At 38.6% G+C, this 15,439-nt stretch overlaps 1 protein-coding gene and 2 pseudogenes across 3 annotated transcripts in view; all 3 read left to right on the forward strand.

Moving 5' to 3' along the window:
* The window catches only part of LOC105532703 (zinc finger protein 141-like), a 50,493-nt gene extending 49,842 nt beyond the window's left edge, over positions 1-651 (forward strand). The window contains exon 4 of the mRNA XM_011970930.1: positions 512-651. Within this exon, the coding sequence (XP_011826320.1) occupies positions 512-651 (140 nt within the window). The remainder of the gene's footprint in view (positions 1-511) is intronic.
* Positions 652-983: 332 nt separating this feature from the next.
* LOC105532690 lies at positions 984-2,726 on the forward strand (annotated as a pseudogene). The gene has a single exon (XR_001005033.1). The product of XR_001005033.1 is annotated as an ATP-binding cassette sub-family A member 10 pseudogene (transcript).
* A 287-nt stretch (positions 2,727-3,013) lies between these two features.
* On the forward strand, positions 3,014-5,077 carry LOC105532688 (annotated as a pseudogene). The gene has a single exon (XR_001005032.1). The product of XR_001005032.1 is annotated as an ATP-binding cassette sub-family A member 10 pseudogene (transcript).
* Positions 5,078-15,439: the final 10,362 nt, after the last annotated feature.

Consider the following 15,439-nt stretch of genomic DNA (forward strand, 5'->3'; position numbering starts at 1 on the left):
AAAATAAAATTTGAAGATTAAAAACCACTAAAATGGAGTTGAAAACTAGAATAAAAAATTCTGACCTACAAAATATTGAATCTAATATAGATGTATCAAAGACAATCTTATAAATACAGTTTTCAACTGTGTGTACATACAAAGAGCTGGCATTTTGAATCTTTGGCATTCAAAGTACAGCAGTAAAAGAAAACTCAATAAAATGCTCTGATGAGAATGAGGCATTTCAATACATTTATTCTACAATTGGAAAATTTGAGCATTTTATTTCAGACATTTTGAATTCAAAATAAAAAATATTTGACATAGAACATATCAGAAAGTAAAATATACAAGGGGAATGACACAGCAAGATGGTAGAATAGAAGGTTCTCTACCCACATCTTCTACAGTTATAAAAAAATGTGGCGAGAAAATGGCTTCACTGGGGGCTGAGAGTGCCCACAGGGTTGTTCCCACTGCTTCCTCTACCCCTATATTTCGCTTGGCTTTCTATTCATCTTTGCTCCAGGATCAAATATTGAAGACTTCGTGCATTCACCGAAGCGTCAGAATATAGTTTTGGAAATGGATGACTTCAGAAACAGAAATGGCTCAGATGATCACTCCTACAATGGAGGCATCATAGTGTCTGATAACCAGAAGGATTAGATTTTCAGTTGCATGTAATACCAAGACATTGAATTGTTTTCCTATTCTTATGGGAATTGTTACCAAAGCCCTTATTGAAATTTTTAACTTCACGGAGCTTATTCAAATGAAGAGCACCTCATTTTCTCGTGATGACATAGTGCTGGAACTTGGTTTTATAGATGGGTCCATATTTTTGTTGTTGATCACAAACTGCATTTCTCCTTATATCAGCATAAGCAGTATCAGTGATTATAAAAAAAATAAAGTTGAATCCCAGTTATGGATTTCAGCCTCTGGCCTTCAGGATACTGGTGTGGACAGGCTCTGGTGGACATTCCATTATACTCCTTGATTCTCCTTTCAATACATTTAATTTACTACTTCGTATTTCTGGGATTCCAGCTTCCATGGGAACTCATGTTTGTTTTGGCGGTATGCATAATTCGTTGTGCGGCTTCTCTTATATTCCTCACGTATGTGCTTTCATTCATCTTTCGCAAGTGGTGAAAAAATAATGGCTTTTGGTCTTTTGGCTTTTTTATTGTCTTAATATGTGTATTCACAATTCCGGTATCAACTAAGTATGAAAAACCCAACTTAATTTTGTGCATGATTTTCATACCTTCCTTCACTTTGCTGGGATATGTCATGTTATTGATCCAGCTCAACTTTATGTATATGAGAAACTTGGACAGTCTGGACAATAGAATAAATGAAGTCAATAAAACCATTCTTTTAACAACCTTAATACCATACCTTCAGAGTGTTATTTTCCTTTTTGTCATAAGGTGTCTGGACATGAAGTATGAAATTGAAATAATGAATAAAGACCCAGTTTTCAGAGTCTCTCCACGACGTAGAGAAACTCATCCCTATCCAGAAGAGCCTGAAGAAGAAGATGTTCAAGCTGAAAGAGTCCAAGCAGCAAATGCACTCACTACTCCAAACTTGGAGGAGGAGCCAGTCATAACTGCAAGCTGTTTACACAAGGAATATTATGAGGCAAAGAAAAGTTGCTTTTCAACAAGAAAGAAGAAAATAGCCATCAGAAATGTTTCCTTTTGTGTTAAAAAGGTGAAGTTTTGGGATGAGTAGGACACAGTGGATCTGGTAAAAGTACTTCCATTAAAATGACAACTGGGTTCACAAAGCCAACTGCAGAAGCGGTGGTGTTACAAGGCAACAGAGCATCAGTAAAGCAACAGCATGACAACAGCCTCAAGTTCTTGGGGTACTGCCCTCAGAAGAACTCACTGTGGCCCAAGCTTACAATGAAAGAGCACCTGGAGTTGTATGCAGCTGTGAAAGGACTGGGCAAAGAATATGCTGCTCTTAGTATTTCATGATTGGTGGAAGCTCTTAAGCTCCAGGAGCAACTTAAGGCTCCCGTGAAAACTCTATCAGAGAGATAAAAGAGAAAGCTATGCTTTGTGCTGAGCATCCTGGGGAACCCATCAGTGGTGCTTCTAGATGAGCTGTTCACCAGGATGTACCCCGAGGGGCAGCAGCAAATGTGGCAGATACTTCAGGCTACCGTTAAAAACAAGGAGAGGGGCGCCCTCTTGACCACCCATTACATGTCAGAGGCTAAGGCTGTGTGTGGCCATCATGGTGTCAGGAACGCTAGGTTGTATTGGTTCCATTCAACATCTGAAAAACAAGTTTGGTAAAGATTTTTACTAGAAATAAAAAAATGAAAAAACCTACTCAGGTGGAAGCTCTCCACACAGAGATTTTGAAGCTTTTCCCACAGGCTGCTCAGCAGGAAAGACGTTCCTCTTTAATGGCCTATAAGTTACCTGTGGAGGATGTCCACCCTCTGTCTCAGGCCTTTTTCAAAGTAGAGGCAGTGAAACAGACCTTCAATGTGGAGGAATACAGCCTCTCTCAGGGCACCTTGGAGCAGGTATTCTTAGAACTCCGTACAGAGCAGGCGCTGGGAAATGTTGATGATAGAAGTACAGCAGTTTGATGGAAACTTCTCCCACAGGAAGCCTCTTAAAACGAAGAACCTCCTAACATTCAATTTTAAGTCCTACTACATTGTTTCCATAATTCTACAAGAATGTTTCCTTTTACTTCAGTTAACAAAAAAAAAAAAGAATTGTTACCAAAGCCCTTATTGAAATTTTTAACTTCACGGAGCTTATTCAAATGAAGAGCACCTCATTTTCTCGTGATGACATAGTGCTAGAACTTGGTTTTATAGATGGGTCCATATTTTTGTTGTTGATCACAAACTGCATTTCTCCTTATATCAGCATAAGCAGTATCAGTGATTATAAAAAAAATAAAGTTGAGTCCCAGTTATGGATTTCAGCCTCTGGCCTTCAGGATACTGGTGTGGACAGGCTCTGGTGGACATTCCATTATACTCCTTGATTCTCCTTTCAATACATTTAATTTACTACTTCGTATTTCTGGGATTCCAGCTTCCATGGGAACTCATGTTTGTTTTGGCGGTATGCATAATTCGTTGTGCGGCTTCTCTTATATTCCTCACGTATGTGCTTTCATTCATCTTTCGCAAGTGGTGAAAAAATAATGGCTTTTGGTCTTTTGGCTTTTTTATTGTCTTAATATGTGTATTCACAATTCCGGTATCAACTAAGTATGAAAAACCCAACTTAATTTTGTGCATGATTTTCATACCTTCCTTCACTTTGCTGGGATATGTCATGTTATTGATCCAGCTCAACTTTATGTATATGAGAAACTTGGACAGTCTGGACAATAGAATAAATGAAGTCAATAAAACCATTCTTTTAACAACCTTAATACCATACCTTCAGAGTGTTATTTTCCTTTTTGTCATAAGGTGTCTGGACATGAAGTATGAAATTGAAATAATGAATAAAGACCCAGTTTTCAGAGTCTCTCCACGACGTAGAGAAACTCATCCCTATCCAGAAGAGCCTGAAGAAGAAGATGTTCAAGCTGAAAGAGTCCAAGCAGCAAATGCACTCACTACTCCAAACTTGGAGGAGGAGCCAGTCATAACTGCAAGCTGTTTACACAAGGAATATTATGAGGCAAAGAAAAGTTGCTTTTCAACAAGAAAGAAGAAAATAGCCATCAGAAATGTTTCCTTTTGTGTTAAAAAGGTGAAGTTTTGGGATGAGTAGGACACAGTGGATCTGGTAAAAGTACTTCCATTAAAATGACAACTGGGTTCACAAAGCCAACTGCAGAAGCGGTGGTGTTACAAGGCAACAGAGCATCAGTAAAGCAACAGCATGACAACAGCCTCAAGTTCTTGGGGTACTGCCCTCAGAAGAACTCACTGTGGCCCAAGCTTACAATGAAAGAGCACCTGGAGTTGTATGCAGCTGTGAAAGGACTGGGCAAAGAATATGCTGCTCTTAGTATTTCATGATTGGTGGAAGCTCTTAAGCTCCAGGAGCAACTTAAGGCTCCCGTGAAAACTCTATCAGAGAGATAAAAGAGAAAGCTATGCTTTGTGCTGAGCATCCTGGGGAACCCATCAGTGGTGCTTCTAGATGAGCTGTTCACCAGGATGTACCCCGAGGGGCAGCAGCAAATGTGGCAGATACTTCAGGCTACCGTTAAAAACAAGGAGAGGGGCGCCCTCTTGACCACCCATTACATGTCAGAGGCTAAGGCTGTGTGTGGCCATCATGGTGTCAGGAACGCTAGGTTGTATTGGTTCCATTCAACATCTGAAAAACAAGTTTGGTAAAGATTTTTACTAGAAATAAAAAAATGAAAAAACCTACTCAGGTGGAAGCTCTCCACACAGAGATTTTGAAGCTTTTCCCACAGGCTGCTCAGCAGGAAAGACGTTCCTCTTTAATGGCCTATAAGTTACCTGTGGAGGATGTCCACCCTGTCTCAGGCCTTTTTCAAAGTAGAGGCAGTGAAACAGACCTTCAATGTGGAGGAATACAGCCTCTCTCAGGGCACCTTGGAGCAGGTATTCTTAGAACTCCGTACAGAGCAGGCGCTGGGAAATGTTGATGATAGAAGTACAGCAGTTTGATGGAAACTTCTCCCACAGGAAGCCTCTTAAAACGAAGAACCTCCTAACATTCAATTTTAAGTCCTACTACATTGTTTCCATAATTCTACAAGAATGTTTCCTTTTACTTCAGTTAACAAAAAAAAAAAAAAAAAAAAATTCAGTAGTTTAAACATTCAATAATGATTAAAGTTTTCATTTTTAAAAATTTTAGGATGAAGGAAACAAGGAAATACAGGGAAAAGTAGTAGACAAAATTAACAAAATCAGACATGTTATTCATCCCCAACATGGGTCTATTTTGTGCTTAAAAATAATTTTAAAAATCATATAATATTAGGTTGGTTTTTGGTTATTATCAATAGTTAACACTGAGCACATTTTACAAATAAAAAAATTTTTTAGCCTAAATTTCAAATGTATCAGCTATTTTTAAACATTAGTTACTCAGATTATAATTTAATGTGATATAATATAATTTAATGTGATTATAATTTAATGTGACACATTATAATTTAATGTGACTATAAGAAGATCTGATGAAATGGTACAACATAACATTTAATTATAATGACATATTCTGATTATAAAATAAATACATGTGAATATTAGTACATATTGAAATTATATGGAAGAAGATAACCATAATCTGTAAGAAAGTACCACAGTTAATACTTTATTTAGCCAACTTATATTCAATGTATTTTTTATGGGTCCTTTTTCAAAGGTAGCATCAGTAGGCAGTCATTTTCTACATCTTTTCACCTCACAATTCATGAACATTTCCCAGGTCATTATAACACTTTTGTGTTATATAATTGCTGCATTAATGTTATAGCTGTATTGATGTAATACCAGAGTTGTTATATTTGGGTTATATGCAAATGTATTTCTTAGAAATAAAACTTTGATAGACTTAAAAAAATGTGGCAAGCCAGGTATGGTGGCTCACGCCTGTGATCACAGCACTTTGGGAGGCTGAGGCGGGCGGAACACCTGAGGTCAGGAGTTCGAGACCAGCTTGGCCAATATGGTGAAACTCCATCAACACTAAAAATACAAAAATTGGCTGGGCATGGTGGTGGGCACCTGTAATCCCAGTTACTCGAGAGGCTGAGGCAGGGGAATTGCTTGAGCCTGGGAGGCGGAGGTTGCAATGAGCTAAGATGGCCCCACTGCATGCCAGCCTGGGTGACAAGAATGAGATCCCATCTCAAAAAAAAGGAGCAGTTATGCCCTGGCAAAAGAAACTTTATGGGAACTTTGGAATCCATGTCAAAGGGTGTAAACCCAAGACTGAGGAGGGCTGTATTGAGAGGGCATGACCTTGCTTGAGTGGCATGCTTGCCCATCACAGTCCCAGCTACAAAATAAAATATGACTAATTCTCACTGTAAATACAGCTGTAGACCATTTGGTTTTGTTTATGCCACTAGCACCATCTGCCAAGACACCAAGTGTCCTGTGTCTCAGGTGAAAGGACTTCAGATGTTGATCCTCTCTGTGATCTCTGAATTAGCCCCTTGCACACATCTATCATGGTGTGGAAGAAATCTTGCACATGCAGGAACCCACAGACAGAAACATCCATCTGTGCCCCTGGATGTAGGCTTGCCAACATTTATTTAATGGTGGATCTTGATGTGGCACTATAATCTGGCTCCAAGTCCATAAAACCAAAGTCCAGAAACAGTTTTTCCTAACCTGGGACCTGCCAAAAAGCACACTATATGTGCCCCTCTAGGCATGCTGGCTGACTTTATTCCCACTGTGAATCTTGAAGCAGTCCTAAAACCTACCTCCAGTCCCTGTCAGCTAAAGTCTGGGAAGAGTCCTGTTCACCCAGGAACCTAGAGGGAGAAATGCCATGAACCCAGAAACAAACCTGAAGACTTTGGTCTCAGCTGTGTATGCCGAAGCAGCCCTATGAATCAGTTCCACACCCTCTCAGCTGTGATCAAGGGTCAGTACTGCTCATCTAGGAACCTGTCCAATGACGGGGTTAGAGGATTTCCAAAAACCCAGCAAGAGCCACACAGCAGAAGCCACGCCTGCTCACATGGATTGTATCAGCTCTGTCATCTGCATATATAACTGGAGACTTTTTTTCCCCAGCACCAGTCTTATTGATCAAGATCCTGAAGAAAGTTCAGTCTTCCCAGAAAATAGAATCCACAACGGCCTGATGCCCTAATAACAGGTCTACCAAGCATGAACTTCACTGTGATCCAGATCCAATGCACCTTACTGCAATCTCATCAGCACAGAGATCCAATAGGAGAAAATATTTACCTCCCCAAACTAATCTATAATGACTGAAAGAGGTATTTACTCCTTCAGATACAGGGACATCAAAACAAGGTATCACAGATCATGAAGGATCAGGCAAACATAACATCACCAAAGGAAATTAAAAATGCTCCAGTAACCACTTACAATAAAACACAGATCTAAAAAAAAATTCAAATAATTATCTTAAAGAATCTCAATGAGATGCAAAAAGTCACACATTACTAAATTTTTTTACAACAATGTATGAACAAAATCACAATTATAATAAAGAAAGAGAACCTATTAAAAGAGAACCAAATAGATATGCTGGAGCTGAAGTACACAATAGGAGATCTAAAATATTAAAGAGAAAGCTTTAACAGGAGACTTCGTTACACAGGGGGGTAAAAAAAAAAAAAAGCAAACATAAAAGTAAGTCATTTGAAAGTTTCTAATTAGAATTTTAAAAAAGAATGTAAGAATAAAGCATTTGGGCCCCATACTGCATAATAAACAGTAAGAATGTACATATTTTAGGAGGTTCATGAGAGAGAAAAATTTTTTTAAATTCTTTAAAGATATAATATCTTAAATTTTTCCCAATCTTGGAAGAAATATGGATATTAAATTAAAAAGCTCAAAATGTCTATAGCAAGAAGAATCTAACAAAAATTGTCCATAACACATTATAATTAAGCCAAAATTCAAAGACAAGGAGAGATTCTTAAAAGAAGCAAGAGAAAGAGATTCTTCACATACAAGGGAACTCCTATAAGGTTATCAGCAGACTGCCCAACAAAAACCATGCAAGCCACATGGAAGTGAAACCATATATTTGAAGTGCAAATGAAGAGAGAAAAAGAAAAAACCTTGACAATTAAGAAGACTATCCCTGACAAAGCTGTTCTTTAGAAATGATGTATCAATCAAAATCTCAGATTTAAAAAAAGTTGAGGAAATTTTTCATCACTAGACCTGACTTACAAAAAATGTTAATGAGAATTTTTCAAGTTGTAATGGAATCCTAACTTACAACAAAAATATAACTATTATTGAAAATCATATACACCTGGTCAAATTTAGAAGGCTATAAAACTGTAATTATGGTCAGAAATCACTTTTAATGCTGGTGTAAAAGCTACAAGAAAAAAATTATTAAATATAGCTTCAATAAATTGTTAATGGGTATACGATATAAAAAGATGTAGAGTGTGACATAAATACTGTGTTGAAGGGAGTAAGACTGTTTAATTTTTCAGTATATAGAAGCTAACTTTTGCTTGAGGCCAGGAGTTCAAAACCAGTCTGGTCAATATGGCAGGACCCTGTCTCTTAAATAAGTACATAACTAAAATTAAAGGTCTCAGAAAGCTGTTTTTTCTTTTTAAACAAGCAGCAGCTGAGCCTGATGGCTCATGCCTGTAATCCTAGCATTTGGGGAGGCCAAGGCAGGTGGATTGCTTGAGCCCAGGAGTTCAAGACCAGCCTAAGCAACATGGCAAAACCCTATCTCTACAAAAAATAGTAAAAAAATAGCCAGACATGGCAGCATGTTCTTGTAGTCCCAGCTACTTGGGAGGCTGAGATAGGAGGATTGCTTGGACCTGGGGAAGTTGAGTCTGCACTGAGCTATGAATGCATCACTGCACTACAGCCTGGGTAACAAAGCAAGAGCCTATCTGAACTGGGTAACAATGCCAGACCCTATCTGTACAAAACAAAAAGTTAATTTGTTATCTGAAGCTAGATTTTATAACTATGAAATGTTTTACATAAGTTTCTTGGAAATTACAAAAAAACAAACAAACAAAAAAAAAACAACTGTAGTGGGTAAATACAAAAGGAAGAGAAGGCATAAAACAACAAAAACAAACAAAAATTCAAGAAAACGCCAGGGAAGACAGCATGAAAGAATTAAAAAACAGAAACTAAATAGTCAGAAAACAATAAGAAAATGGCAGTAATAGGGCCGGGCGTGGTGGCTCACTCCTGTAATCCCAGCACCTTGGGAGGCTGAGGCAGGCGGATCACAAGGTCAGGAGATTGAGACTATCGTGGCTAACATGGTGAAAATCTGTCTCTAGTAAAAATACCAAAAATCAGCCGGGTGTGGTGGCAGGTGCCTGTAGTCCCAGCTACTCGAGAGGCTGAGGCAGGAGAACTGCATAAACTTGGGAGGCTACATAAACTTGGGAGTGCTACAGATGCTGGCCCAGGCAGGACAGCTCTGACTTATAAATGTGTGCGTGCAGGGAGATAAAATGGTCAGGTGATCCAGAAGCCTAGGCTACTGCAGGAAAGAGGTTACTGGTGCAGATTCAAGATCTGGGAGGTAAAAAGCCATGAATCTTCTGGACACTTACGTGTCCTATTATTGGGAAACTCTAGAAGCAGAGGTGTTCTCAGCACAATTCCTGAGTGAAGCTTTGTCATGAGAGAAGCATGGCCGTACCACTGCTTAGCATGCATGTGTGTGAATGTGCAGAAATCACATTGTAGCAGCAGGGTGGAGAGAAAAGTCTGCCCTCAGAACTCTTTCCCTTGAAGTCCTCAGTCCCCTTCGGCCCCTGGAGGAGACCTAGAATCACAGGACAATTCACTGTGTGACAGCTTGTGTGTAAACAACAACAACAAAACAAAAAATCCTCTCCATTCTACAACAGACCCAGTGTCTCCCAACCAAGGCTGCTATGATATCTTAATTTTTTTGAGAAAGGGTCTCACTTTGTCACACAGGTTGGAATGCAGTGGTGTGATCTTGGCTCTTGGCAGCATCGACCACCCAGGGTTCAAGTGATCCTCCTGCCTCAGCACACCCCCAGGTAGCTGGGAATACAGGTGTGTGCCACCGTGCCCAACTGATTTTTTTGGATTTTTGGCAGAGATGGGATTTCACCATTTGCCCAGGCTGGTGTTGAACTCCTGAGCTCAAGCAATCTGCCCTCCTTGGCCTCCCAAAGTGCTAGGTTTACAGGCATGAGCCACTGTACCCAGCCTAATATATATATATATATATATTTGAGTCTGAGACTTGCTCTGTCACCCAGGCTGGAGTGCAGTGGCGCAATCCTGGCTCACTGCACAGTCTGCCTCCTGGATTCATGCCATTCTCCTGCCTCAGCCTCCCGTGTAGCTGGGACTACAGGCACCCACCACCACGCCCAGCTAATTTTTTGTATTTTTAGTAGAGACGGGGTTTCATTGTGTTAGCCAGGATGGTCTCGATCTCCTGACCTCCTGATCCACCCGCCTCGGCCTCTCAAAGTGCTGGGATAACAGGCATGAGCCACCGCGCCCGGCCATATCTTTATTCTAACACCAAATATATGGAGTTTGCTGAACACCAACCAATCCTCTAACACAAACTGGGTGTCCAACAGCTCAATTCTGAAAACACCAGGGTCAGCATAGACCCCACCGGCTCAGGGCTCAGTCCCACAATACTGCTTCCACTTCACGTGCCAGTCACAAGCCCCAGGGACCCATCTATACTTCTAAGGAACTGTCTATAAATTATGGGCTTCCATAACTCCCTCCCTCAAGTTAAAGGATTTGATAAAACTACTCACAGAACTTGGCAAAAACACTTTACCTATGTTTACCAGGTTATTATATTGGATACAACTCAGTAAAAGCCAAGAGAAAAAAATGTATAGGACAAAGGAAAGCAGGAGAAACATGAGGTGGGCCGTGAATCATGGTAGTTATGACTAACATCTCTCAATTCCTTTGTGTTCTGCAAGAAAAGCTTACTGCAAAGAAATACCCTTTTCATTATGACTTTGATGATACTCCCTCTTTAGTTATCACAAATTTACAGACTCTGCGTTCTCATTTTTCCCTCATAAACAATTAAATAATTTTGTCCTCAGTATTCAGAACAGAGTACTTGTTAACCTAACTGCCCAAGTCTCTCTCCTTCCCCCAGACCCCTGGACTATGCTCCACCTTCAGTCTAAGTGAGCATACAACCCTCTTGATGTCCCTGCCAAGAACAGGCTGACTTCAGGGTGAAACATTCTCTAATCTTGAATCTGATTTTGCTGTTCTCCATTCTGCCCTCTCCTTCCCATCTTCTTTCTAATCTTGATTGCTCCTCCATATGAAAAATCGCCCTTATCTGTCTCATTTTGGAGATGCTTGCAGATCTTGTGCTTGGTGTTTTTTCCATTGCAATTCTCCTTAAAATAAAGTCACTTCTTACCTACATCAGAATTTATTTGATTGTATCTAGAAACAGCCCGAAGACAATAACAATTACTCCCTCTCAGAGGACATCACCACCCTCCTCCCATCCCAAATCTCACTGCATCTGCCTGTGGATCCTCAGCTTTCCAGGGCTCTGTAGCATCTCAGTATAAAGGCTCCTTTCACGTCTACTTTCAGCCAGGCTAGGACACCTGCAGAAAAGGTTCCCAGGAAGAAACTACTGGACTACTGATGACCTCCTTTGGCAGGGTCAAGATTGGCCTTACCCTGCAGTTAACAGGCTTAGGTCTCTGATTTCCAGTCAAGATTATTCACTTAGTTTTATATAAAAGAACTCAGTGTTTAAATAATCCAACAAAATTCCTCAAACTCATTGCTTATGTTTATAGGAGGAAAGGAGATTGTAAGGCACTTACATTTTATACTTCAACACGAAAAGCCAAAATATGTATCAATTTCAGACAATAATAATTTAGGTATTATTTCCTTAATAACAAATAGGTGAACATTAACCAGGAATGTCAAGTCCTATTCCATACAATTTAACATTAAATTCAGACACCCAGATAACAGCATAAAGAGCAGACTTATTCATTATTACAAATTCCCCACCATGCAGAAAAGAAAAACCGATATATTGGCATATCTCTAAATCACCAATTTATCTACCAAAATTTCTTCTAAAAATGTATTCAGTTCTCTGCAGCCATAGAGGAAAAGAAATGTTTCCTACTTTTTTTTAACTTAGTAATATTCCCATAACTAAGCCCTGAGGTTCCGTTTGAAACCACCCCCAAAATACACAGATCTGAAAAACTTATTACACATGTCAAGGGAAAAATGAAAGAATTTTTAACAAATATATCATCAGACATTTTAAAAATTTACATTTTTATGCTTCTTTGAGAATATTCTCCTATCTTTCAAGCTCTACCAATAGAATGCATTGTACAGTTAATAAAATGGAAGTTGAAATAAGTAAACATTTTTTTCAAGATGACAAACCCAACGAGTAGCAGTACTGGCTGGAATAATGATATGTCTGACTCAAGTGTCAAGTCGGGCTGTCTGTCGTGTGATGTACATCCTCCCACCTTCATCCTTCTCACTGAAGTACTCAATGACCACCCTCCCAAGAGCCTGTGCACTGCATCCCCATGTGTGCCTGGAGTGTTTTGTGTGTGTGTCTATGTATGCAGGTCCATGCACCATCTTGCTAGAATGGACTTTAATTGTCTTTGGGGATACTATCTTTTTCTCCCTTCACAATTCTGAAAAAATCCAGATGGTAGAAATTACTTCTGCCTTTCCCCTCAATATCAGAATTCCACTGGCTGAACAGCAATGTGTCTCCAAAAAATGGAAACTGGACTGGGAGAAAGAAAATCTTAATGCCACAAGGATATGGCTTTTTGAATAGTGTAAACCACAAGAGTGCTCTGAGCACCAGGGAACCCAGCTGCTCCTGAGAGGGTTTACCCCACACCTCAGGCCATCCACTATGAGGAGATGATGCAGTAACTTATACCCTAAATACTCCAAGACACATGGCTACTGTGGGCATCTGGGATCTTCCCCAGACAGTTCTGAAGCCTAGGACCAGGAAAGGACAACAGGATGGCTGAGGACAAATTACCTTGTAAAGTTGGGAACCTAAACCCCAAATCATGCTGATAAGGTGTCTGTATCTGAAGAAGACAAAAGAAGAGGCACAAAGAATGCACACTTGTACCACTGTTATTCAGCATAGTACTAGAAGCGCTAGCTAGAGCAATGAGACAAGAGAAAACAATAAAGGCCATCCAAATTGGAAAGGAAGACGCCAAATTATCTTTGTTTGCAGATGATGTGGTCTTATATTTGGAAAAACCAAATTCACTAAAATATGACTAGAATTGATGAATTTAGTGAAGATGTAAGATTTAAAAAATTAGTAGTGTTTCTACATGCTAACAGTGAACAATGTAAAAAAGAAATCAAAAGTAATCCCATTTCCAATAGCCACAAATTAAAAGTAAATACCTAGAAATTAAAGAAATGAAAAGTCTCTACAATGAGTACTATAAAACACTGATGCAAGAAATTTAAAAAGACAAAAAACTGAATAATATTTTATGTTCATGAATAGGAAGAATCAACATTTTTTAAATGTCCATACTACCCAAAGCAATCTACAGATTTAATACAACCTCTAGAAAAACATCAATGACATTCTTGTCAGAAATAGAAAAAACAATCCTACAGTGTACACAGAACCATAAAAGAATCAGAATAGCCAAAGCCATTGTTAAGAAAAATGAAACGGGAGGAATCATAGTATTTGACTTTAAATGATACTACAGAGCTACAGTAATTAAAACAGCATGAAACTGATCAGTGAAACAGCAGAGAGAATGCAGAGGCATATCCATATATCTACAAACTTATGTCTGACAAAGGTGTCAAAAATATATACTGGGGAAAAAAGTCTTCAATAAATTGTGCTACAAAAACTGAATATCCATATTCAGAAGAATGAAACTAGACCCCATCTCTTGTCATATAAAAAAAATTAAATCAAAATGGATTAGAGGCAAATCTAAGATCTCAAACTATGAAACTCCTACAAGAAAACATTGCTGAAGCTCTACAGGAAATTAAACTGGGCAAAGTTGTCTTGAATAATACCCGACAAGCACAGGCAACCAAAGCAAAAATGAACTAATGGAATCCTATCAAGTTAAAGAGCTTCTAACAAGCAAATGAAACAATTAACAAAGAGACAACACATAAAACGAGAGAAAATGTGTAAACTGCCCATTAGAAAAAAAAAATAACGAGAATACATAAAGCGCACACACAGCTCTATAGGATAAAATTGAATAATCTGATTATAAATGGGCAAAAATTTGAATAGACATTTCTCAAAAGGTCATACAAATGACAAAAAGACACGACAAGGTGCTCAAGATCATTTATCTTCAGAGAAATGCAAATCAAAATGACAATGAGATATTATCCTACTCCAATTACAGTGGCTTTTATCCAAGTCAGGCAATAACAAATGCTGATGAGGATGTGGAGAAAAGTGAACTCTAGTGCTCTCTTGGTGGGAATGTAAATTAGTACAACTGCTATGGAGAACAATTTAGAGGTTCCTCAAAAAATGCAAAATAGAGCTACTGTATTATCCAGCAACCCCACTCCTAAGTAGGTACATAAAAGAAAAGAAATCAGGACTTCAGAGAGATATTTGTACCTCCATTTTTATTGCAGCAGTGTTCACATTATACAAGATTTAGAAGCAACCTAAGTGCCTATCAACACGTGAATGGATAAAGCAAATGGGTACATATACACAATGGAATATTTTTCCATCATAAAGAATAAGATCCTGTCATTTGCAACAACATGTATGGAACTAGAGGTTATGTTTACAGATACAATCCAGGCGTATAAAGGTTAACTCTTCATGTTCTCACGCATTTGCTGGAACTAAAAGTTAAATTAATTTCATGAAACTAAAAGAAGGATTGTTACCAGAGGCTGGAGAGTATACTACAGACCTGGGAGGAAGTGAGGAAAATTAATGGTTTCAAAAAAAATTAGAGTAAGATTTAGTAGTTGCTAATACAACAGAGTGACTATAGTCACTATAACTATACTACACAAGTAACTACACAACTGTAACTACACAAGTAACTATAGTTAATTGTACATTTTCAAATAACTAAAAGAATGAAATCAGATTGTTTGTAAAACAAAGGACAAATACTTGAGATAATGAGTACCTATACCTTGATGTGATTTTTATGCATTTCTTGCCTACATTAAAAATCTCATGTAACCCATAGATATATACCTACTGTGTACTCACAAAAATTAAAAATTAAAGTAATAAATAAAAACATCAATTTAAATTGCAAGAACAGAAACCACTGTTCCTCATTTCTTCATAGATATATGACCTCAGCACCCATATTGATTACATTGCCTTTGTGGGAATTCCAAAACCTAGTTAAGAATATGTACTACTTCACTTTAGCAAAATGCCAAAAACATGTAGAAGAGAAGAAAAATGTTATTACACATGCTAGAACACCCTTACCTCCTCCCAATACAGTACGGTGAAAACAAGGAGAAACTCCCAACTCTATGCTTCTTAGGAGAGAAAGAGAAATGTAGAATATGTGTCCACATGTTTGGTTTTTGGGGGGCTGTCAAAGATGGGTTCCCCTGACACAGAGTGCTGAAGAAAAAGGTGGTATACTTTGGATGACAGCAGCTATGCATTTTTGCATTACTATAAGAAGCAATCCTAGAGTTATATGAGAACTAAGGAGGCCAGAAGTGCTCAAAAATTGTCAA

Source organism: Mandrillus leucophaeus, unplaced genomic scaffold, assembly GCF_000951045.1.
Source record: "Mandrillus leucophaeus isolate KB7577 unplaced genomic scaffold, Mleu.le_1.0 Scaffold98, whole genome shotgun sequence".
NCBI lineage: Eukaryota > Metazoa > Chordata > Mammalia > Primates > Cercopithecidae > Mandrillus > Mandrillus leucophaeus.